Source organism: Takifugu rubripes, chromosome 2 (assembly GCF_901000725.2).
Source record: "Takifugu rubripes chromosome 2, fTakRub1.2, whole genome shotgun sequence".
Taxonomy (NCBI): Eukaryota; Metazoa; Chordata; class Actinopteri; order Tetraodontiformes; family Tetraodontidae; genus Takifugu; species Takifugu rubripes.
In genome coordinates this window covers 5,945,099-5,967,716 of record NC_042286.1, presented here as the reverse complement: position 1 = coordinate 5,967,716, position 22,618 = coordinate 5,945,099, and the positions used below count along the sequence as shown (strand labels likewise).

The 22,618-nt window shown below is 41.5% G+C and overlaps 3 protein-coding genes across 15 annotated transcripts; 2 read left to right on the top strand and 1 right to left on the bottom strand.

Annotated features, from left to right (window-relative positions):
- The first annotated feature begins 59 nt into the window (after positions 1–59).
- Positions 60–2,952, top strand: LOC105418817 (adapter protein CIKS-like). Of its 3 annotated transcripts, none has more exons than XM_011619579.2 (10): positions 60–425; positions 577–928; positions 1,021–1,139; positions 1,252–1,354; positions 1,457–1,641; positions 1,936–2,024; positions 2,100–2,150; positions 2,220–2,324; positions 2,405–2,479; positions 2,586–2,952. In XM_011619579.2, the coding sequence occupies exons 2-10, from the start codon at positions 603–605 to the stop codon at positions 2,754–2,756; spliced, it is 1,224 nt and encodes a 407-aa protein (XP_011617881.2). In that variant the 5' UTR covers positions 60–425; positions 577–602; the 3' UTR covers positions 2,757–2,952. The 3 variants fall into 3 exon arrangements, with proteins under 3 accessions (XP_011617881.2, XP_029688546.1, XP_029688547.1); XM_029832686.1 differs by having other exon boundaries at positions 2,217–2,324; XM_029832687.1 differs by lacking the exons at positions 1,252–1,354; positions 1,457–1,641 and having other exon boundaries at positions 2,217–2,324.
- Positions 2,953–3,404: 452 nt separating this feature from the next.
- LOC101079050 (trichohyalin) lies at positions 3,405–19,741 on the top strand. Of its 11 annotated transcripts, none has more exons than XM_029832766.1 (33): positions 3,405–3,832; positions 4,744–4,896; positions 4,973–5,056; positions 5,137–5,241; positions 5,341–5,496; positions 5,579–5,722; positions 5,808–5,951; positions 6,057–6,200; positions 6,612–6,731; positions 6,852–6,962; positions 7,084–7,128; positions 7,208–7,255; positions 7,334–7,360; positions 10,847–10,900; positions 11,019–14,984; positions 15,082–15,174; positions 15,304–15,384; positions 15,687–15,728; positions 15,823–15,870; positions 15,968–16,036; positions 16,139–16,183; positions 16,272–16,346; positions 16,422–16,469; positions 16,569–16,634; positions 16,733–16,765; positions 16,941–17,003; positions 17,156–17,200; positions 17,423–17,467; positions 17,717–17,767; positions 17,851–17,892; positions 17,968–18,009; positions 18,084–18,116; positions 18,201–19,741. In XM_029832766.1, exons 1-33 carry the CDS (start codon positions 3,823–3,825, stop codon positions 18,284–18,286), a joined length of 6,318 nt encoding a protein of 2,105 aa, XP_029688626.1. In that variant the 5' UTR covers positions 3,405–3,822; the 3' UTR covers positions 18,287–19,741. The 11 variants fall into 11 exon arrangements, with proteins under 11 accessions (XP_029688626.1, XP_029688632.1, XP_029688629.1 ...); XM_029832772.1 differs by having other exon boundaries at positions 16,136–16,183; positions 17,717–17,761; positions 17,974–18,009; XM_029832769.1 differs by having other exon boundaries at positions 16,136–16,183; positions 17,974–18,009.
- A 1,427-nt stretch (positions 19,742–21,168) lies between these two features.
- fabp7a (fatty acid binding protein 7, brain, a) lies at positions 21,169–22,287 on the bottom strand. Its single transcript, XM_003962529.3, has 4 exons — positions 22,119–22,287; positions 21,744–21,916; positions 21,562–21,663; positions 21,169–21,391 (listed from the first exon to the last, which is right to left on the bottom strand). The coding sequence occupies exons 1-4, from the start codon at positions 22,189–22,191 to the stop codon at positions 21,341–21,343; spliced, it is 399 nt and encodes a 132-aa protein (XP_003962578.1). The 5' UTR covers positions 22,192–22,287; the 3' UTR covers positions 21,169–21,340.
- Between the last annotated feature and the right edge of the window lie 331 nt (positions 22,288–22,618).

The window sequence follows — 22,618 nt, the reverse complement described above, 5'->3', positions numbered from 1 at the left end:
AGGCATAAATCACTCTTCTCTGTCAATAAAGTGACGGTAATGACTTTGCCCCCCGGCTGAATTCAGGCTGTATGCAAATGAAACAGATGCAGTCAAAAGGTGAGGAAGCGTCAACGTGCAGCAGACTCCAGCAATTGAAGAATTATATTGAAGATCATTTTTTAAAGCATTTGTCAACATTGTTGTAGCTTCTGTTTGTTCCCTTCATTAATATTAGTACTGGTAAATAATAGTTGCCTATATTTAAGTTCTTAACACCCACTTTTCAAGTTTTTTCTCTGCAGTTATTCCAGCAGAGCAACATGTACACTGTTCTCCACTCTGATTGGACCCTGCTGAAGTCAAAAGAATTTGCATATAACAGCTTCTATGCACACAAGCCTCTGCACCTCCAGCAGAATCCAGCAGAGAACCAGTAGTTGCTGGTAAGTATTCCGCCTGCTCACAGTGAGTCCAGAGATGCACAAAAGAGATTTAACTCGTCCGTGTCTGGGGCTTTATTTTAATAGATGCTGGACAGATGCTGGTGTTTGAATAATTCCTTTTGAGAGGTAAATTCTGATTGTCTTGGTGCAGGGCTGGAGGCTCCGTGTGAGGTTGGGATGGACCCCAGCGAGTGTTCCCTCACAGACATATCAGGAAAGTCTGTCCGACATTTGAGCCCCGGCGTAAATCTAAACCAGATATTCCATCCCGCTCGGCACCCTGGCTGCTTTGGTTGCATGAATTCCGGCAGCTTTGGCCAGGACTTTTCCCACAGAGTTGAGAAAACTAGCCAAGAGTTTTGGCCACCGGCTGCCGTTGTGCAGCATCAGGGTGTGTATGGTGGAGGTCTCCATCCTTCTGGGACTGGACCGGAGAGCCCTCGCTGGAGATGTGAAACATACCAATGTGCAGCCGCAGGAGCCACAGCCAGAAACCCAGCTGTGTAAGGAAATCCCCTGTGGGACCGTGAAACTGTTACTTTTAGAAAATGACACTTACACTTTTGTTTTTTCTTATTTTCTTTTATAAAATCAGAGGCGAGGAGACATATGATTTCGATCCAGCTCTCGAGCCTCCTTTACCGCTGAGATCTGATGATGAATGGTTGCAGATGGCTCCGTGTCTACCTCCTCAGCACTGCCTTCACAACTACGGTAAAGAAATAAATGTCTACTTTCCTGTGAAGCTTGGCAGAAGCTTCAGGGACATTGTCACAGTCAAATCTGCACGTTAGGGCGACAGTTTTTATTTATTCTTGTTCTGCAGGCGATGCGCTGTGCAGGTTTAATACATGCAGGCTCCCTCAGCAGCCGTGTCATCTCCCTGCCCTCCGCCAGCACCTGAGACCCTGTGCCGACCCAAACGCTTTGTAAAAACTGGCTATCAGACATAAAAAAAAGATATCTTGTCTTCTAGATGCAGCTTCTCTCTCCTTTGCATGTTACACAGAAAAACCTCTGTTTATCAATAGGTTCTGCTGCCAGGATAACTTCAGGAGCAGCAGCTTAGCTCAAGGAAGCGTTTCCATTAATGTGCCTCGAATCATCATCCCCAGAGACATGAACCAGGTCAGAGTGATGAACCTGCACTCAGGTGGAGCAGCGTTGCCCCCCCAAACACCGAACAGAAGAATCGTCAGGCTGCCAGACAAAAATCGTGGGTCACTTTATCAAAAATATAATCAGCAACCCAAAAAGCCTCTCAGAATGTCAGAAACGGATTAGCAATGCGTGCTTTTGGTGTCACATGTGATGCCCAGTCATTACTGGGGTGAAACTGGACTCCAGTAAAGGGCTGGAGGGCATTTGACCTGAGTGGACATTATGTTGCCTCATCATCTAATTTAATGGATGGAAAACACGAGGATGTGTCTCCTAGTGGACATCCGCAAGACTGCTGGAGACCACAGATTGTTGGATTGTAACTATTGACGTCTCTTTTTTTACCCAGAAAAGGTGTTTGTGACTTACTCTTCAGACTCTGCTATAGAAGTCGTGCCCTTCATGGACTTCCTCACCCAGCACGGCTTCCGAGCGGCTGTAAGTTTCATGAACGATTCAGATGTTTCCAAGGAGTTTCCAAGTCCACTTATGACCCTGGACTTGATTTTGCAGATGGACATATGGGACAGCCCCATCAGTCGCCCGGACGGCTACCTCCTGGATGTAAGTTAGTAGTACGATTCAACTGAGGAATTCAGCTAGTGCAGATTCTGTCATTATTGTTTGAAGCAGCCTTCAGCTTTGATCATCATCGCCATCAGTCCAAATTATAAGGCGGATGTGGAGGGAGCTAGAATGGACACCCAGAGTCCTCACACTAGATATATCTACACCATGGTCAGCCTGCCCTTGCATTATTAATTAGTTAGATGTGATCGTTCAGACATTTCCTCTTCATTCTGAAATGTCATTTCCAGATGCAGAACCAGTTCATCCAACAAGGCAGCTTGAATTTCAGATTCATTCCAGTCTGCTTCCTGAACTCCTCCCAGGTCAGAGAGGATCTTCATTTTTAAGTTATTTGTCCCTCCGCGTTCCTCTGCATTAGCAGATCATTAATTTTTATTTTTTTCCCATTTTTCAAACATCTTGATGCAGAAACACGTTCCCAGCTGGCTTCAGAACACCCGCGTTTATCTGTGGCCACAGGAAATGGAGGATTTATTGTTGGGGCTGTTCAGGGCGGAGAAGTATGCTCCCCCGCCTGTGTCTACAGACCTCACTGTGACCATGAGACCTGTGGCCCCCACCTTTGCTGATGCACCTTAAATGCTTGTTGGAATCATTCCCTGAAGCCATTTTCTCCCTCCTGCATTACCTCATCCTGCTTAATCCTCATCCCTCATCCAAGTTTTGTCTGGGTCTTGTAGAGACTTGGGTTTGCATGCCTAGACTTTAAGGATTAACTGATATTTGACCTCAGATTAAAATAAAGATTTTTTTCTGTTTTGGAACCGCTTTGGGATTCTGACTGAGTCTAGATGTGTCTTTTGTGCATCTGCTGCCATTTTGTTTGAAGTGTGAGAATTATGTACTTCATTTAAAGTCTCTTTTGCCACAGCGAGCCTTTTAGTTTCATGGTAAGTTGTGAATCTTGTTAAGGTTCCTATTTGTGATAACCACCTGCTGACAACAGCATTTAGTCTTGTTTTGCAGGTAGTCTTAAATATTGCGGGTTGTCGGAGCAATCGTGACGATGGTGCCTTCTTGCTGCGATGCTTGTTAGCAAGTTTGCTTGTATCCTCATCTGCTGTCCACCACCTCCATTGTTCCAGTTTAGTGGACAGAATACCAGTTAGGGAGCCCAGTCCAGCCGCCTGATGCTCCCCACGCCCCCTCCACAGCCAAAAAAGGCCAGTCGGAGTGGCTGGTCTGCGAGAGCAGCTAATAATAACTCAGGCCTGCTGGAGGGTTAGGTTACCTCGGGGCCCTGCTGCGCTGTTCTCTGACCTATACCCATGTGAGGCACCAAAAACACCATATCCGACATTCTGTCTCTTCTCCCCCGGCCCTGCGCTTCGCTCGGCTCTTTTCCTTCTCCTGCGTTGCTTTTGCATCTCCCACCAACCCTACAGCCCCCCTCCCCTCCCCCACGCTGCCATACTGAAGGGCCCCATATTTCTCCACTCACCAGAGAACTTGCTCAACTTTTTCAACAATTCCTCCACTTTTTTCCATCCTTGGAGAAGAAAATACTTGTGGGTTACCATAAAGTGGAATATGGAATAAATCCCCGCCGGACGAAAAGGATGTTGATACGGAAGAAGTGACTTTGTTTTTCATTCACATTTACATGAAGATCAACTTTTACTGAAAGTGTTGAAACTGTGTCACCATGGCTGAAGGTAGGATAGACACACCTGCAAAGCGAACAACTCTTACTGGTTCTGCCACTCTTTAAATGTGTAATGAATAAACACAAACATTCAGAAGGGGTTATTTTGTCCTCTTAGGAAAATGTGCTATGTGCTTGTCGCTATAAATACAAGAGATCATATAGCCGCAGTATTAGTGAAGCTCTCCTGTGACTGGGACTGACCTTGTTAGTCCAAACTCTTCGTCTCTTTGACTTTTAAAATGCAGGCCGGTGTCTCAGAAGAGCTTAACTGATGAGAAGAGTCGCAGGAAGGTTTTCCGAACAATTAGACTTTAAGCACAGGAAAAATGCACCATCACCTTTTGAGCATAGATAATGCAATTGACTCATTATCTTCTGACACATTAGGGACACCCAGGGCTCCCTCTAAAACCTGTCTAAACTGCCCCAAATCTGCTGGATTATAAAGACAAGATGAAACTAAAAGAGTGATGCATTGTATTTTTATGTTGTTTTTTTAAAATAAATACATATAAATACATAAAGAAAATATGTACTTTTTACATTGTACTTGTCAGTTCTGTTCCTGCAGGAGCCACTATACTCCAACACTCACTCCCAATAAAAACTTAAAAAGTGGAGCTTGGGGACGACTAAATTTTTGCATTCCGTTTTCTTACTGATAAATGCGTCTGGATAGTATCCATTGGAACTTTAGCTGCTAATGATAATGCTAATGTTAATGCAATAGAAGAACAAACAATGTTGATGGGTTTCTTTATACTGCTGATGTGCATTTGCTTTAAATATAGTGATTACTTTATATGAGCATTGCAAAAATGACTTATTTAGGTAAACTTTTTACCAGCTGTGAAATCAAAAGTTATAAACTGGGGACTTGTTAGAATGTTGTCGCTCTTCCTCCTCTTCCTCCTCCAGCACCACAGACGAACTCTCTCGGGTCAAAAGGCTGGGGGCTCCTCACAAAACTGAAAATGTCAGCAGAGCTGCTGATCGCTATCGCTGCTCTTCTGTCCTGGGCCGTGGTGGGTGTGGTCATGTTCAACTTTGTGGAGTACAAGGCCGTCCCAGGTGGGGCTCCGATGTTGCATCTTCTCAGCATTTTCACTTTCAGGCAGGCATCTTATTCCATTGATCTCATCTGCAGACATTCAGCAAATCATCACAGATCCCGTTCAGGCCGTCAACGACGCGGTGGATGAAGTGTCCAGTTTGCTTGGCAAATTTCAGGGTAATGGCAAACTTTCAGACAACTCCTTTTAGTAAAGATCATGTAAATATGAAGCTTGATTGCTGTTTGTGGGCCCCCAGAGTGTGCACCAGATTTAAGTGACCCCATGTCTGTAGCGACTTACGCTGTGGAGGAAATAGCAGAGGCAAAAGATGCATTTGTTCGACACTTTTCTGATGAAGAAGGTACCAACGCAGACCCATCATGGAGAAAACAGCTTAAAACAGAAGAGTTTAGTTTACAGTTTAGTATTAATCTGACATAACCACCTTTTATCCTCACAGGAACCTTCTACCTCAGCTATGTCGACCCTGTGGTCATCGGTAGAGGCATTTTCCATTCCACCAACGCTTTCGTGTGCGAAACTATGGGATCCTTTAAAGACTTGTTGTGTGGGATTGTGGATGCAATAGTGGATACTATAGGAGCTGTAAATAAAGGTAAGTCCTTGTTTTCATGTGCTGTACATTTTAATTTACATTTTAATTTCAGGAATTAAAGATGTGCGTCCTTTTTTCTCAGCACCCATTGATCTCAGTTACATTGACCCAGTGGTCATCGGCAGACAGGTCTTCACCGTTACCAATGAGCTTGTGGGTGGGGTGGTGGCCTACGTCCAGGATGCGATCTGCACTGTCATAAATGCGGTTATGGATGGAGTGAAGGGTATTTAAACCTAAACCACAGCCGTCTGACACAGTAATGCTTGGTATTGGGGACTTTTAGGACCTTTGTTTTGTCTCCATTGCAGGATCTGTTGACGTTAGCTTCATTGATCCTGTGGGGTTGGGTAGAAATGCCTTCACGCTCATCTACGACACTGTGATTGGAATGAAAGACTACTTGCAGGGACTCCTCTGCACCATGTCAGACACAATAGTGGATATGACAAAAGGTAAGGCTTAATATTTCAATACTTCAGTAATGTTACTAATTCAATAAAACCATAACCATTAAGTTAACTGTCTAAGTTACATAACAGAAACTGTGTTTTCCTCAGGAGCCCCTGGTGTTAGCTTTATTGACCCCGTGGTCATTGGCAGAAACATCTTCAGTGTTACTAACGACTTTGTGAGCGGAATAGCCGAGTATGTCCAGGGCGTGTTGAGCACAGTTATAGATGTAATACTGGACACATATCAAGGTACAGTATCTGTTATGAGCTGTAACTTTTACTATGCAGTGTCTGTTTAACTGCACTTTAGTTAAATCAACATTTCTCTTACATGTTGTTCTTGTTTTTCAGTCACTCCACTCCAATAACTTAACTAAATTAACTTTTCTTATCCATGAAACCTAGAAAGGTCATGCACTTTTATAACTGAGCTCGCCAGTGTATTTCTTTTCAATAATCAATTTGCATTTAATTGTTATAAAGTGTTACATAGTGTGTCTTTTTAGTAAAATGAACATTTTCTACATATACATATTGTGTGTGTAGTTTAAAAATAGGGAGTAATGACACTTTAATCAAGCACATATTGAATGTCTTTCTGCACTGCGTGCTATTGTTAACTATGCTGACAGCTTTTTCCCCCCACCCTCACTTGCTCAGCTCTCCTGGATGTTGTTGGCTTCAGTCCCACATCAGCTCTGAAGAGGACAGTAGAGGTCACCACAGAAGAGATAAATAATCTCCTGAACTACGTCTCCTCAGCACTGGCTGGCGAACGAGGTCTGTGCTTGCACAAGATGTGGCGTAATCAGTAAACGAGCAACGCTACATTCATCTTGCTGGATTGTGAATGATTGAAAGTGATTGTAATAATCACAATAAATCTAATAAACATTTCAGCCATCGTGCCTGAAGTTTCCATCGACCCTATGAAAATAATTGAAGAGGCCGTGTTGGAGTTCACAGACAAGAAAGAACTGCTCATGGCCTACATGTCCAGCATGATCGTTGGTGAGAATTATTTCAAATTCTGAATCAAACACATTAATCACCACCAGAAAAGAAGAGTACATGCAAGCTCATGGGTTCTAAAGGACTAAACATGTTATTGTATGTTCTTCACGTGTTTCAGGTGAATCTGCTGCTCCACCTGCTGCAAATGTGGTCACAGAGAAAGGTTTTTATTTTATATAGTAGATATAAGATAACAATGTCTGAGTAAAAAGTGTAACTTCTTCTTTCTTCTGTTTTTTTAGATGACACTGCTGCTCCTGGCTCTGATATCCATTTAGTACAGAGGAAAGGTAATGACAGCATTTAATAACTTTCCTACTGCAGAAAAAAACATTCTATTCATCTTTTTAATCATCTCTTTACTGTAGGTGAATTTCTGCCACCATTAGACAAAGGTAAGGCTGTAATTGTGAATTGGTGTGACGCATGCAGTGAGTGTGTGTTGTATCAGCACTAGCTTAAGCGCCTCCTGTCCTTTGTTTTCTAGTCATCTTTGAATAAACTCCATCTTCATCAACCAGCATGATCAATTCTGTGTCATTACATCCTGGATAAACTTGTCTGTCTTGAAAAATGCATTGGTCCCTCCCCTTTTTTACACACTATTTGTTAGATAGCACACACACACACTGAAGATGTGTACTTATTTTATTATATTGTCTGAACCTTTTTGTTTATATATTTTTAAAAAATTAACTGAGCATGAGTTCTCTGTTCTCCTCTGCTACATCAAAGCATCTTCTGTATGACTGACAGACTGGTTTTCAGTGGTATTTAGTTTATTTGTATTGAACTTGTATTGTTTCCTGTATATTTGAATGTATGGAATTTGCCAATGCATGGAATTCTTAAAGTGCTACACATTTCACTTCAGTGGAAGACATCCATATATATATATATATATATATACAGTATATATACCGTATATACTGTATATATTCCCTGGGACTCATCTGAGCTGGGAAGCTGTGTGGATCATATAAACTATGTCATGTGTGCTGTGTATTATATGAGATTATAATTGTAGTTTGTATACCATAAATGGCCATTGTCGCCCAATCAAAGTCCTGTACAGCTCCTAAAGACTAAAAACAGGTCACACTGGTTGATAATACAGTTACAGAGATCATGCATGCTGCTGAAGATGAAGCTGCTGCTGGGTCACATGAAGCTTCAGACTCGAGGGATGAGGAGGAGGAGGTGGAGCAGGAGGAGGCTGAAGCTGCAGGAGGTGTGACTGAGACAGCAGAACATGGTGGTATTCTTACAGTATTTGTTCATAGACACAATGATGAGTGTAATAAAAGATCAACTAAACCTGTTGCTGTCACATCAGCAGTGAGACACATCCAGATGGAAGATACAGAATCAGAACCATCAGAGGAAGAGGAGAGCAAAACAACCAAATATGTAGAAAAAGAGGAGGGAAATTTGACAAAACATACAGAAAAGGAGGAGGAGGAATCAACAATTGAGGATTTAGAAGCAGAGGAGAAAGAGGAAGACACAGTAACTGAAAAAATAGAGGAGGAAAAAGAAGAGGATGACACAATAAAAGATAATATAGAAAAGGAGGGGAGACCAGAGACTTTGGAAGAGAATGTACAGGAGGAGATGACAGCTGAAGATGTTGAGGAGGAAGAGGAGGAGACAACTGAAGCTATTGAGGAGAGAGAAGAGGAGCAAATAACTGAAGATGTTGATGAGGAAGAGGAGGAGACAGCATCTGAAGATATTGAGGAGGAAGCAGAGGAGACAACTGAAGCTATTGAGGAAGAAGAGGAGCAAATAACTGAAAATGTTGAGGAGGAGGAGACAACAACTAAATATGTTGAGGATGAAGAGGAGGAGAAGACAACTGAAGATGTTGAGGAGGAGGAAATAACAACAACTGAAGATGTTGAGGAGGAGGAAATAACAACAACTGAAGATGTTGACGCCGAAGAGGAGACAACAACTAAAGATGTTGAGGAGGAGGAGACAACAACTGAGGATATTAAGGAGGAAGAGGAGAAGAAAACGACTGAAGATGTTGAGGAGGAAGAGACAACTGAGGATATTAAGGAGGAAGAGGAGAAGAAAACAACTGAAGATGTTGAGGAGGAGGAGGAGAAGACCACTGAAGATGTTGAGGAGGAGGAGACAACAACTGAGGATATTAAGGAGGAAGAGGAGAAGAAAACAACTGAAGATGTTGAGGAGGAGGGAGAGGAGGAGGAGAAGACAATTGAAGATGTTGAGGAGGAAGAGACAACTGAGGATATTAAGGAGGAAGAGGAGAAGAAAACAACTGAAGATGTTGAGGAGGAGGAGGAGAAGACCACTGAAGATTTTGAGGAGGAAGAGACAACAACTGAGGATATTAAGGAGGAAGAGGAGAAGAAAACAACTGAAGATGTTGAGGAGGAGGAGGAGAAGACAACTGAAGATGTTGAGGAGGAGGAGAAGACCACTGAAGATGTTGAGGAGGAAGAGACAACAATTGAGGATATTAAGGAGGAAGAGGAGAAGAAAACAACTGAAGATGTTGAGGAGGAGGAAATAACTGAAGATTTTGTGGAGGAAATAACAACTGGAGATATTGAGGAGGAGGAGAAAACAACTGAAGAAGTTGAGGAGGAAGAGGAGAAGAAAACAACTGAAGAAGTCGAGGAGGTAGAGGAGAAGAAAACAACTGAAGAAGTTGAGGAGGAAGAGGAGAAGAAAACAACTGAAGAAGTTGAGGAGGAGGAGAAAACAACTATTGAATATGTAAAGAATGGGAATGATGAGGTGACAATGGAGGAGCTGGTGGAGGAGGAGGAGGAGAGAGAATTAGAAGTAAAGGCTGCTGAGGAGTTTGTAAATTTAGCTGATAAAGCTTTGGACCTGGAAGAGTCTTTAGAGCAGGAGAATGGACAAAAGGAATTTGAAGTGGAGTCCGCTGAAGAAGATGAAGATGAGGAAGAAGCTCCATTTGTCCAAAAACATGTTACAACTCTGTCAGCTGAGAGACAGGAAAACACTAGTACCACACTGAGATCTGTGGGTGAGGAAGACGCAGAGGCTGCTGCTCTGGACCAAGAGAAATTCTCTGACATCGACATCAACGATCAGGACAAAAACAACGACAACAGTGAAAGTGGGAAAGCTGCTGTCAAACGCAAGAGGAAGATCCATGTTCCCTTTGAGAGGCACAGAAGAATCAGATCCAGAACCGGTCGCAAAAGCCCCAAAGGTACATCACCGTCCCGTAACCTTCCATCGTTTTCCAAAAAGAGTGATGAAAGTGTTTCCAGTGAATCTTTTACATAGATGGACGTGATGTTGTCTTCACACTTCTGTATGTTTAAAAGAATACAAAACTAACAGCCATTCATTTGTTTTACTGAGACATTTCACCAAGAGAAACACACCTTAACTCACCTGCTTGTTTCTGCTCTCACTGTGTTTTATTCTTATTCCTTAAGCTTTTGCCAAAACGCTCAAAGCTGTGGAGATCTTACTGCAAGTTTCTTGTGTGTGTGTGTGTGTGTGTGTGTGTGTGTGTGGTGTGCTTGTCAACTTAACTGCATTCGTGAATCATTCTGTTTTATTGGAATTTCAAAGCCGTGTCTTGTATAAACTGCATGAGGTCCTATCTCCTCAGAGCTATGGTGGTGTTTCATCATAGGCTCCCTCCTCGGTTAGGATAGACATTACCACAACTGTCTGCTAGATGGCGCTAACAGATCGAGAAAACATTTCCATTGGGGACAAAAAATTGTGTCTGGAAATAATAATATATCCCCTTTAAATATGCACAATATATTTACACTTAATTATAACACTTCACACTCTGAGCATTTTAATCACTGGGGGTAATCAAGCATGTTATGACTGCTTCTACAACTATATTTCAGTTCTTAAAGAGGGAATAGACGCAGTTGAAGAAGTGACAGTTACAGTTGTAAAAGGTAAAATTCTATGTGCATCTAAATCTTTTGGTCTGCACCACCTGAAAAATGGATTTATACAACTAATACAAACAGGCTCTTTAGTGACTGATTTGTTGGTTGGTTGTGTAACTTTCAGAAGAAGTGAAGTCACCTGAAGATGAAAAAGAAACAAAGAAGCATCTTAAAGGAGCAGAAGATTATGAGAAGCCTCTGGAAGAGAAAGAAGAAAAGATGGAAAAAATAAAAATGAAAAAACCATCCAAAGAGGAAAGAGGGGTTGAGAAACTACTTAAAGTTGGGGATGAAAAGAAGCAACCTCAAAAAGAAAAGAAAAAAATGAAGAAAACAACAACTGAAAAGAAAGACCTTCCTAAAGATAAAGAAATTAAAAAGCATTTTAAAGAAGAGAAAGAGGTCAAAACATTCAAAGAGAAGCTGGATTTACAGAAACATCCCAAGGAGGATAAAGACATGAAGGAACCATCCAAGAAAGAGATTGAAGAAGTTCCAAAAGAAGTCAAACATGTTAGTCCTGCAATTAAAAAAGAGAAAGAAGTTACAAAACCACCTAAAGAAGTTAAAGAGCCACCTAAAGAAGAGAAAGAAGTTACAAAAACACCTAGAGAAGAGAAAGAAGTTACAAAACAAGAAGTTAAAGTGCCACCTAAAGGAGAGAAAGGCATTACAACACCACCGAAAGATAAAAAGCCACCTAAAGAAGAGAAAGAACTTAAAGAGCCACCTAAAGACAAGAAAGAACTTAAAAAGCCACCTAAAGAAGAGAAAGAACTTAAAGAGCCACCTAAAGACAAGAAAGAACTTAAAAAGCCACCTAAAGAAGAGAAAGAACTTAAAGAGCCACCTAAAGACAAGAAAGAAGTTAAAAAGCCACCTAAAGAAGAGAAAGAACTTAAAGAGCCACCTAAAGACAAGAAAGAACTTAAAAAGCCACCTAAAGAAGAGAAAGAACTTAAAGAGCCACCTAAAGACAAGAAAGAAGTTAAAAAGCCACCTAAAGAAGAGAAAGAACTTAAAGAGCCACCTAAAGACAAGAAAGAAGTTAAAAAGCCACCTAAAGAAGAGAAAGAACTTAAAGAGCCACCTAAAGAAGAGAAAGAACTTAAAGAGCCACCTAAAGAAGAGAAAGAAGTTACAAAACCAGAAATTAAAGAGCCACCTAAAGACAAGAAAGAAGTTAAAAAACCACCTAAAGATGAGAAAGAAGCTACAAAACCACCTAAAGAAGAGAAAAAAGTTAAAGAGCCACCTAAAGAAGAGAAAGACGTTAAAGAGCCACCTAAAGAAGAGAAAGAAGTTAAAAAGCCACCTAAAGAAGAGAAAGAACTTAAAGAGCCACCTAAAGACAAGAAAGAACTTAAAAAGCCACCTAAAGAAGAGAAAGAACTTAAAGAGCCACCTAAAGAGAAAGAAGTTAAAAAGCCACCTAAAGGAGAGATAGAAGTTACAAAACCACCTAAAGAAGAGAAAAAAGTTACAAAACAAGAAGTTAAAGAGCCACCTAAAGAAGAGAAAGAAGTTAAAAGGCCACCTAAAGGAGAGAAAGAAGTTACAAAACCACCTAAAGAAGAGAAAAAAGTTACAAAACAAGAAGTTAAAGAGCCACCTAAAGACAAGAAAGAAGTTAAAAAGCCACCTAAAGAAGAGAAAGAACTTAAAGAGCCACCTAAAGAAGAGAAAGAAGTTACAAAACCAGAAATTAAAGAGCCACCTAAAGACAAGAAAGAAGTTAAAAAACCACCTAAAGATGAGAAAGAAGCTACAAAACCACCTAAAGAAGAGAAAAAAGTTAAAGAGCCACCTAAAGAAGAGAAAGACGTTAAAGAGCCACCTAAAGAAGAGAAAGAAGTTAAAAAGCCACCTAAAGAAGAGAAAGAACTTAAAGAGCCACCTAAAGACAAGAAAGAACTTAAAAAGCCACCTAAAGAAGAGAAAGAACTTAAAGAGCCACCTAAAGAGAAAGAAGTTAAAAAGCCACCTAAAGGAGAGATAGAAGTTACAAAACCACCTAAAGAAGAGAAAAAAGTTACAAAACAAGAAGTTAAAGAGCCACCTAAAGAAGAGAAAGAAGTTAAAAGGCCACCTAAAGGAGAGAAAGAAGTTACAAAACCACCTAAAGAAGAGAAAAAAGTTACAAAACAAGAAGTTAAAGAGCCACCTAAAGACAAGAAAGAAGTTAAAAAGCCACCTAAAGAAGAGAAAGAAGTTAAAGAGCCACCTAAAGAAGAGAAAGAAGCTAAAAAACCACCTAAAGAACAGAAAGAGGTTAAGGAGCTGCCGAAAAAAGAAATTAAGAAGCCTCCGAAAGAAGAAGAAAAGATAAAGAAACCTCATAAAGAAAAGGTAGAGGAAAAGAGGACATCTAAAAAGGAGACTGAAATAAAGAAGCCAAAGAGAGATGAAAAAGAGGCCAAGGAGCCCTCAAAAGAAGAAGGGATGATGCATCTAGAAGAAGAAGAAAATGTCCATAAACTTCCCAAAGAAGTAACAAACGAGAAACAAGCACCTAAAATACATGTAGAAGTGAAAAAGTCATTCAAAGAAGCAACTGGAGCAAAGAAACACCCTAAAGAAGAGAAGGAAGTAAAGAAACCACCTACAGAAGAACAGAAGGACAAGAAGAAGCCTAAAGAAGAGGCAGAGGAAAAGAAACCATCCAAAGAGGAGATGAAAGCCAAAGAGCAACTAAAGGAGATAGAAACTAAGGAAGAACATATGAAAGAAGAGCCAAGAGTGAAGAAAACGTCTCAAAGAAAAGATGAAGAAAAGAAACTAGTTGAAGAAAAAACAGTCAAGAAAGCTGCCAAAGAGAAAGAACCAAAAGACAAAGAGGGGGTTGCAGATTCCACCCAAAAAGAAAAGAAAGTGTCTAAAAAACAGACAAAAGTAGAGACAGTAGAAAAGCAACCGTCTCATGAAGTGACAAAAGAAAAGAAAGACACAGAGGGAAAGAAACCAGCTAGTGAAGCAAAAGAAACAAGGAAATCTCTTAAAGATGCTGCAGAAGCTCAGAGACCACCAAGAGAAGACAAAGAAGTCAAGAGACCTCTTGAGCAGACAGAAGAGAAACCACCTAAAGAGACAGAGAAACCAGAGGTAGAGAAACCACATAAAGATGCAGAAATCAGATCTCCGAAAGAACACAAAGAACCGAAGAAGCTTGCAAAAGAAGGAGGGGGTGTCAAGAAGCCCTCAAAAGATGTAAAACACACAAATACAACAAAAGAAGAGGAAAAAGACTCTCCAACAGAACATAAAGATGTTCTAAAGACCAAAGAACCAAAAGAGAAGAAAGCTCTCAAGGTACAGAAAGAAGTTAAATCACATTCTGAAGAAGGAAAAGAAGTCAAAGAGAAACAAACAAAAATGATGGATGAAGGCAAAGCAGAGAAAGAGCCTTCCAAGAAGAAAGCAAAGAAACCATCCAAAGAGGAAAGTATAGAAACAAAGTCTTCCCTGGAAGACAGAAACGAGGAAGTGGAGAAGCCCTCTAAAGAGACAGAAGTCAAGGTTCCCTCAAAAGACAAGATGTTAGAACCTTCAAAGAAATCCACTCCCAAGTCTTCAAGAGAGAAGGAAGACAAGAAAACAACAAAAGGCTTGAAAAGAGAGACAGAAATAACAATCAAGGAGGAGGAATCTAAGAGGTCTGTAGAGAGAGAAAAAGGCCTGAAGAAGTCCTCCTTGAGTCCAAAGGAAGAGAAGACATCAGTGAAACCTAAAGAAAAGGCAGAAAAAGAAGACAGAACAGCAAAGCTGCTCACCAAAGAAGTAGACAAAGAACCCAAAAAGCTGTTGAAAAAGGAGGATACACCTCAAGATGTTCCTTTCAAAGAGAAAGCAGCAGCGGGGATGGTTTCTAAAGCCAAAGAGGGAGCAGAAAAACCTCCCAGAGAGGAAAAACAGACAGAACCAACGAAGCTTCTCAAAGAAAAATCAGAGCCAAAAGAACAAGAGAAACCTCCCAAGGTAAAGCTTGAGGACATGAAGATCCTGAAGGAAGAAAAAGATCCCAAGAGAGAAACAAAACCATCTGGAGAAGAGAAAGAAACCAGGGAAACCCCAAAAGATCAACCTGAGACAGGTCTGAACAGTGGCCCAAGAACAGCTCCAAATGCATTAAACAAATAATTTTTTTAAAAAAACACTATTGAGTATTTTCATTTCTCTGTAAATTCCAGATGGAAAAACTAAAAAGACTTTAAGGATGAAAGTAGTGAAAAAGGAGGTGGCATCGGTGCTGAAGAAGGAGCATTTAAACCTCACAACAACAGGTGAGGCGCCACTCTTTTGCTGTACTCAGATGTAACCGCCATCCTTTGCTACATGGCAAAATATCAACACTTTCTCTATTCTTTAAAGTCAGATCTTTCTAAATTCACGTTTCTGCTGCTGTTTTTTAGCAGAGGAACCCGAGAAAGCGCCGAAGGACACCAAAAAGCTCCCCGTCCTCACAAAGAAACATGTTCGGGTCACTAAAGCCGGTGAGTTTCTGCTCACTCACAGCTACAACTGTGGTAACTGATGGGCTCATTTGGAGTCCATTTTCTCCAGGACCCTAAAATCTACATTCTTACTTGTTTATTGTTGGATATAGCTTAATCTAAAAAAAAAATGCTGAACTGATGATGTAATATGATGATGTATGATGTAATATTCCCAACAGTTGTCAAATCCCAGCCTGTAACAGAAGGTTCGAGCACAATCAATAGTGGCCTCATGGCACGATATCAATACACTTTCACCAAAAGATAACACCATTACCATTGTGTTGTTTCTGACACAGAAATGCCAAAGAAAACAACCAAAGCAGCTGCATCCAAGACAGGTAACAGGTTCACCACCAAGGTTTCTGTAACGAAGAGCAAATGTATTTTATATTACATTGTATTGTATTAAACTATATTGTGCCCCCTACACAGAAGCTGTTGCTCCAAGAGAGACAGAACGACCTGGAAGGCAGAAAAGAGGTAAGAGTTTTGAAAAAGCATACAGGTACATGTAAGTTCCCATTAAGTTCCCATTGAGTTCCCATTGAGTTCCCCCAAACTTGACTTTTATTAACAGACCAGGAAGTCGTGCCCAGGAACGCCTCTCTGGTGAAGGAGAGGGTCAAACTGGTGCCGATGAAAAGAGGTTAGTTTATCTTCAGGGTTAGATCACGGATTCTAAAGAGGGTGCAAGTTGAAACGGTTTAATCTATTCACGATCTCATGAATTTTATCTTTCTTTCAGCAGCTGATGTTTCTAAACAGAAAGCCAGCCCAGCTCCAGCAAAGGCAGGTGAGTTTGTATCATTAGGAAGCTGCTAAATGTCTCAGGTCAGGCACAGAAGGTAAAAGCATCGCCCACCCTGTTATCTGTCACGCAGAGGCTGGAGAACCACGTAAAAATGCCTCGCTAACAAAGCCGAAGGTTAAAGCCGTCCCACTGAAGAAAGGTGCAGGTGGCTTCAACATCATTTTCTTTATTCCATCGATTTCATCTCTACATTTTAACGCTACCTATTTTCATTTCACAGCTTTTGTGGCTTCGCAGGATAAAGTAACACCTGCTCCAATAAAAGAAGGTATTTCCTTGACCTTTGAAAGGAGTTTTTTTTATATAAATATGAATTAAAGGTGGATAGAAATAACATAATTCATGAAATCATAATTGTTTCATATAGAGGCTAAAGTGTCACATGAGAAACTATTGAAGGACAAAACGCCAGAGCCGGCGACACCTGCAAAAGGTGTGTATTTATTCTAAAATCTCCAGTGTGAAAAGGGGATGGTCTAGGATATAGTGTCACCAGTTATCACTCCTTCATTTTTTTCTTTCTCCTTTTAGAAGCTAAGATCAAGATGGTCCTGCCTAAAAAAGGTAAAGCAGACGTGAACTGTCATTATTTATTGTTGCCATGGCAATGAAAGTGTTCGGTTGGTTTTAAATCCAGAGCCTGGTGTTGTTGATGAGAAGAAAGGTGCATCTCTAGAGGAGAAGAAAACACAACATAACATATTTGTCCTATTTATCATTTTCTTTTCTTTTGAAACAGCTGCTAATAAAACTGAGGCAGAAACAAATAAGGAAAAGGTCAAAACACCGATGAAGGTGAAAGGTAGGCCAGCGGTTACACCCAGTGCAATTAAACTCATTATAATGCACTAAAGCTGCTATTTGCACTATGTGTAATAAAATGGCAAGTGTGGGGGTTAAAGTGTTACACGATTAAGATCAATAAACATTAACAGTGCATATTTATTTACTCAGAGCCCAAAGTGCCAGAGGACAAAGTCAAAACTGACGTCTCCAAAGGTGCAAGACGAATTGCTTTTGTCATATTTGCTGACAATTAACATCGTCTGTATATTAAATGTTTACTTTCTCCCCATTGCAACAAAAACACATTTTTCCCAATCCATAATCACTTCCCAGAGAGGAATCTTTGATATCTGCATGAAAACATATGCAATACGTTGCCATGTTTATTATATTTTACCCGGTGTTGGTGTGACCTTTCGTCATTTCCTGTTGCAGAGCCCGGAGCCCCTAAAGGAGACAAGCCTGCAGCACTGAAGAAGGGTAAAAGCATTTATCTAACTTCTGACTCTGCATAATTGGATCTGCATAATTCATCCTTACGTAACAGGACAGAACAGCTGACAAGTATTTGTGATTTACTACAGAGGTCAACGTTCTTTCTGTAAAAAATAAATGTGTGTAGTGTAAAGAAAGTAGTCTTAAATGTTAAGAAAGTTTACAGCAAATACAGCCTGAGCTTTACTACCGAGCAGCACAGAGGTCCTCACAAACTTTTCACTGATGTTCTAGAAAAACTGCCCGAAAAGAAAACAGCTGAGGAGCAGAAAATTAAAGGTCTGGGTGGGCGCACCTTTAATTACCTTTCATTTAGAAGCTATATATCCGAGTGACGAATGTGGAATTCATTTTTCTGTTGTTCACAGAGAAAAGGGTTCTTAAAGAGATACAGAAGCCTTCAAAGAAAGGTAGAACTGTCCCGTTTCTCAATTTCTGAGCTAAAAGTTGCTGCTTAATTGCATTTCCTGTTTGTAACCCACAAGGATCAGCTGAGAAGAAGGCTACCAAGGAGAAGAAAGCTGAAGGTATTCTGCAGTGCAACCGAATGTGCCCCACGTAATTCATAACCTTCTTCATCATCTCCTTGTCCTTCCCACAGCCGACCCGTCAGCCCCAGATTCTTTCCTGGAGGGTAAGTTCAAAATCACAGCTAAGGATGGAGGAGGCTCGATGCAGGAGGGAAACATCAGCCGTTGTCCTGTGATTCCGCCCGCAGACGAGCTGCCCTACTTTCAGTGCTTCTTTGTGGACGAGGACGAGGCCCAGTTCCCCTTCTACGCCTTCTCCCCGCTGCAGATCTGAAGTCTCGGCCTGGATCCAGCCCGCGGGTCACAGAACAGCGGTGTCAGCAGGGTCGCGCCCAGCTGCTGAAATTCACCTCTGCTGAGGATGACAGGAGATTTCATACATGACGGGCAGATTTTATAAACTTTAGTTCCACACTTGGTTGAGCTCTTGTGTTAAATACATGCAGGCAGTCATTCCTTTTCTTATTTTTTATTAATGATTTTTCTTTTCAGAACCTCATTCTGCAAACAGGGTACAAAAATGGCCTCACCTGCTGATTCAGAGGTCACAGCTGTTCAGTTTTACCGCCCATTCACTTGACAACTGTATATAATCATTTGATTATTTATTTTTTTCTTTTCCCAATTTAGGTGTTATTTATTTTCCCATTTCCCATTCTTGGTTCCCTAACAGATACACGTAAGCAGCAATGATGATTGCTTTTTTCCCCATTATTTTTGTATAGAGGAATGACCACAGACTCCATGAGAGCTCCCAACTCTACCTTTACTGTCTTATTAAACTCGACCGTGTTGTTTCACACTGGAGCTGAGAACAAGCGTCACATGACCGTGGTAGTCACTGTCAGATTTGAGTTTCTTGTGAGAAGGCACTTCCTGTCTGGTGGTGAAAGTGAAGGTCTGTTTTGTGTCGATTGGAAAGGATGAGTTTTCGTCCCCCAGACCCAAAAACGCTCACTGTCGCCGGGCCCCTTTCATTGAGTCACTTTACCCTGAGACGTACGTGTCATGCTGAAGGGAAAAAGCTGCAACATCGGCTCCCTTGCAACTTTATCTGTGGGTAAGAGGCTTGATGAGTCTCTCGTTAAGAGGAAAGTTCGGATTCATTATATCTGCACACTGTGTGATTAGCTAAAGGTGTTGCAGACAGTCTCAGTGTTTAGCTGATTACCTCAGATTTAAACCGAGCGCTGCAGCTGTTGTTTACATATGGCTCTTTGTGTGTTGCCTGCTTTTGCTGTCTGGAAGGAAGTCGGTGGTTTTGCTGCTTTAATTGTCAATTTTAAAGACAAAAATGACATTTTGCTGGTCACAGCTGAGGGTGACAGGCTCCACGTGGGGCCAATTAATGTCCGACGGATTGGATTTGTGAGGAAGGAGATCAGATAATGTAATAAAAGCAACCATAAGTGCAATACCTCTGATGATCAGGCTGTTTTTGCTTGTCGAGATGAAATGTGCATGATGTTATTGTGTTTTGCTTCATGCTCGCCAACATGTGTCTATTTTCCATTTTAAATATGGAGACCTATAAATACTTGAACTCCCTAGACATTAAAAACACATTTGTGATGATACGAGCACCTTTGTAGTCTGAAGTACATGTAAGAATAAATAACCAAAAAAGATCCATTTTAGTCAGTGAATGTTATTAATTGCATCATCTGTCAAGTGCTGCTTATGCTTAAGAACAGTATATAAATAAGCATTAAATAATTTAATGCAAATACTAATTTTGTGTCTTTCTCTGAGAAGATGCCACAAAATATTTGATGGACTTTAACAACATACATGCAATTTTATCAGTTATATACAAGCTGCATGTAGTTCAGCATGTAGACAAAAATCAGTAAATACAGAAACTTAACCACAGTGTCGGGGTTTTTTTTGTAGTTTTTGATTACTCTCCACGTGTTAACTGAGTCGCAGGGTAAAATGTAGAAATCCTGCGGTCAAAAGACTAAAAAAACTCGACCATTTGTGTTCATTTATTCAAATTGTGCAATCAAACTGTTCAACACAGTAAAATTGAGAATTCTTTTTCAAAGAAAGCATTTAATTTCAAAGTAATACTGCAAAATATGAGCAACAACACAGTACAACTGTAAAATGGAGGGGGGGGGTGGTATTTATGTTGCATCAGAGTTAATGAGGCCACGCCGGGGTTACTACGGGCCAGATTGCACCACTGACACAGATTCCACACAGAGAGGAAACTCCTGCTGCGCTCCTGCAAAGAAGTTACAGTAAACTATTATCTCCCAGTGTTTCTCCACTCAGCTCCTCTTTCAGCACGGCTGTGAACGCGCTGACACGGAGCCAGGCTCCTCGGCGCTGTCGGCCCAAATATTTATGCAAATCATCCGGCCTGGCTTTTGGGGGGAGAGGAGTCAAATCTTTGGCGCATCCTGACCAGGGCGTAAAGATCGGCTTTGAAAAAAATTTGATTCTTTCAGTCAGCACCGGCCGAATAAATTCTACTCCAATTACCACAGCTTCTTTGTGTCTCCTGCTGTGTGGAAGTGGCCCAAGAACTTGGCAGCTGGGGTGTGTAGAGGGGAGAAGAATGGGCGCTTGTAGTCTGCATTCAGGAGGATGGACGGCTCCCACAGGGAGGCTGCAGATGGCTTCCAATGTGGCAACAGTGCGATAAAGTTATCACATTTATCTTCGGTTGGTCAAAATGCTCGGTGTCCTCGGCAGTGGCAGATAAAAGCTGGAGACTTTGTACTTGAACTATCTGAATCTTGGACTGATACAAACTGTCTACGCAGGACTTCCCCCTCCCCATCAGTGTCACCCGTCACGCCAGTGGCGGCATCCAGTCACAGTTGCTGCGCGTACCATCGAATGATGCTTCGACGTAATGACACCACGGTCTAAACCCGGATTATCCCGGGGCCCGTGACATCAGCGCCTCCACCCCTCCCCGTGTCCTGTCCTGTTCTCGCCTCTGACCATCTGGAGGTTACTGCAGGACAGGCGCTCCCATGAGCTCAGTGATCACACTGGCTGCTGCACCGTCACCACGCAGCTGTCACCTGGAGCTGGCCGCTCGGCACAGGGGCGCCACTGTCCCACGTTTTAGGGTGTTGCACATGCAGGATCCAGTCAGAAACAAGCGATTGTGAAATAAAACGCTGCTCATGGGACACGTGAGTTTAGCAAAGCACTTTATTTACTTTTGTTCACACATGAAACACTTTAGGCCTTTCGTTCTTACAAAAAGATCTTACAAAAAGATAATAATATCTCAGTGCAATCCGCTGCATGCTGTAAAACAAAGTCAAAGACAATGTTGACAATGCGCTGGGATGACTTGCTGAGGTTAGGCTTTTTCGTATGTGCGCACCGCCGTGACGCCTTCAAAAGTCAAAGACTGTCGGAGGAGAAGGGAAAATGCAAACATGTTGAGCGTGTAAAGCAAAAGAGATTCTTCCCAGTGTTTTGGATTACAAGTTGCTGCACGCTGTAAATAAGGTGAGGTGATCTGGTTTGCAAACCTCAACCATTTTCCAGGTTTTCACCTAAATGTGCGCTCCCTCTTACCATCACCATCTTTCCATCCTTGATTTCTCTGACAAATTTGGTCTCCTTGCCATTCCACTTCTGCACTTGCACCAGCTTGTCTCCCTCCATGGAGAACGTTGACTGCAAGAGAGCGTTTCAGACCATCTCAGTGGGAGCAAATGCTAAGGTTAAGGTTTCATTTCTACATTTAGTCGGCTCACTTTGACGTGTCGATCATCAGGCGTAGTCTCATCAAACTCCTCTCCCATCTTGGCGGAGATCTCCGTGTTCCTAAAGGTGCTCATGGTCTTTACCACCACTTTGTCTCCATCCTTGCTGATGGCTACAGTTGGTTTGGTGACATTGCCGACTTGTCTTGTTGCAAAGCCAACGCCTAAATTAAAAAAAAAAAAAAGAAAAAAAAAAGATCGGCAATTTTAATGATGCATTCAATTTAGACAGTATTATGCACACCTAAAACTTATTTATGAGACAAACAATATATGTATATTTATCGTGCACCCTAATGTGATATATATAAATGCAATAAACCATTATTTCAATCACAATAAATTCAAAGATGTAAACTTGCTCACCAAGCGCCTTCATGTAATCATCAAAGTTCTGGCTGTCGACCAGCTTCCATGTAGCGCAGAAAGCATCAACCATGTTTGCAGAATACTTGTGTCCAGGTCAGCACCGCACTGTCGGACAGCCTCAGGTCTCCCCGCAGTGAAGTCTGCGTGTCCGCCAGTCCAATTAATACAGCCACAGGGGGCGGGGCTACAGCTCGGGCAGGGGAACTGACTGACCCGTCCAGAGTGATTCGTGGACTGGGATTTGTGTACAAGCTTACATTTACCATCATACCTTTCACCAATGCTTATAGCCGTACCATTCGTTTGAATCAATGAAATACTTTAAAAAAAAATTAATTTATGTTATATTTTTCGGAGAACACAGTACATTTGGGTGGGCGGGACAAAAACTACAACAAGGAAGCCGATTGGATGCGAGGAATGACCACTCGACTGTGATTGGTTGAAACTATTAGTATAGCGTTCGCTAATAAATTAGTCTAACGTCAACGTCATGA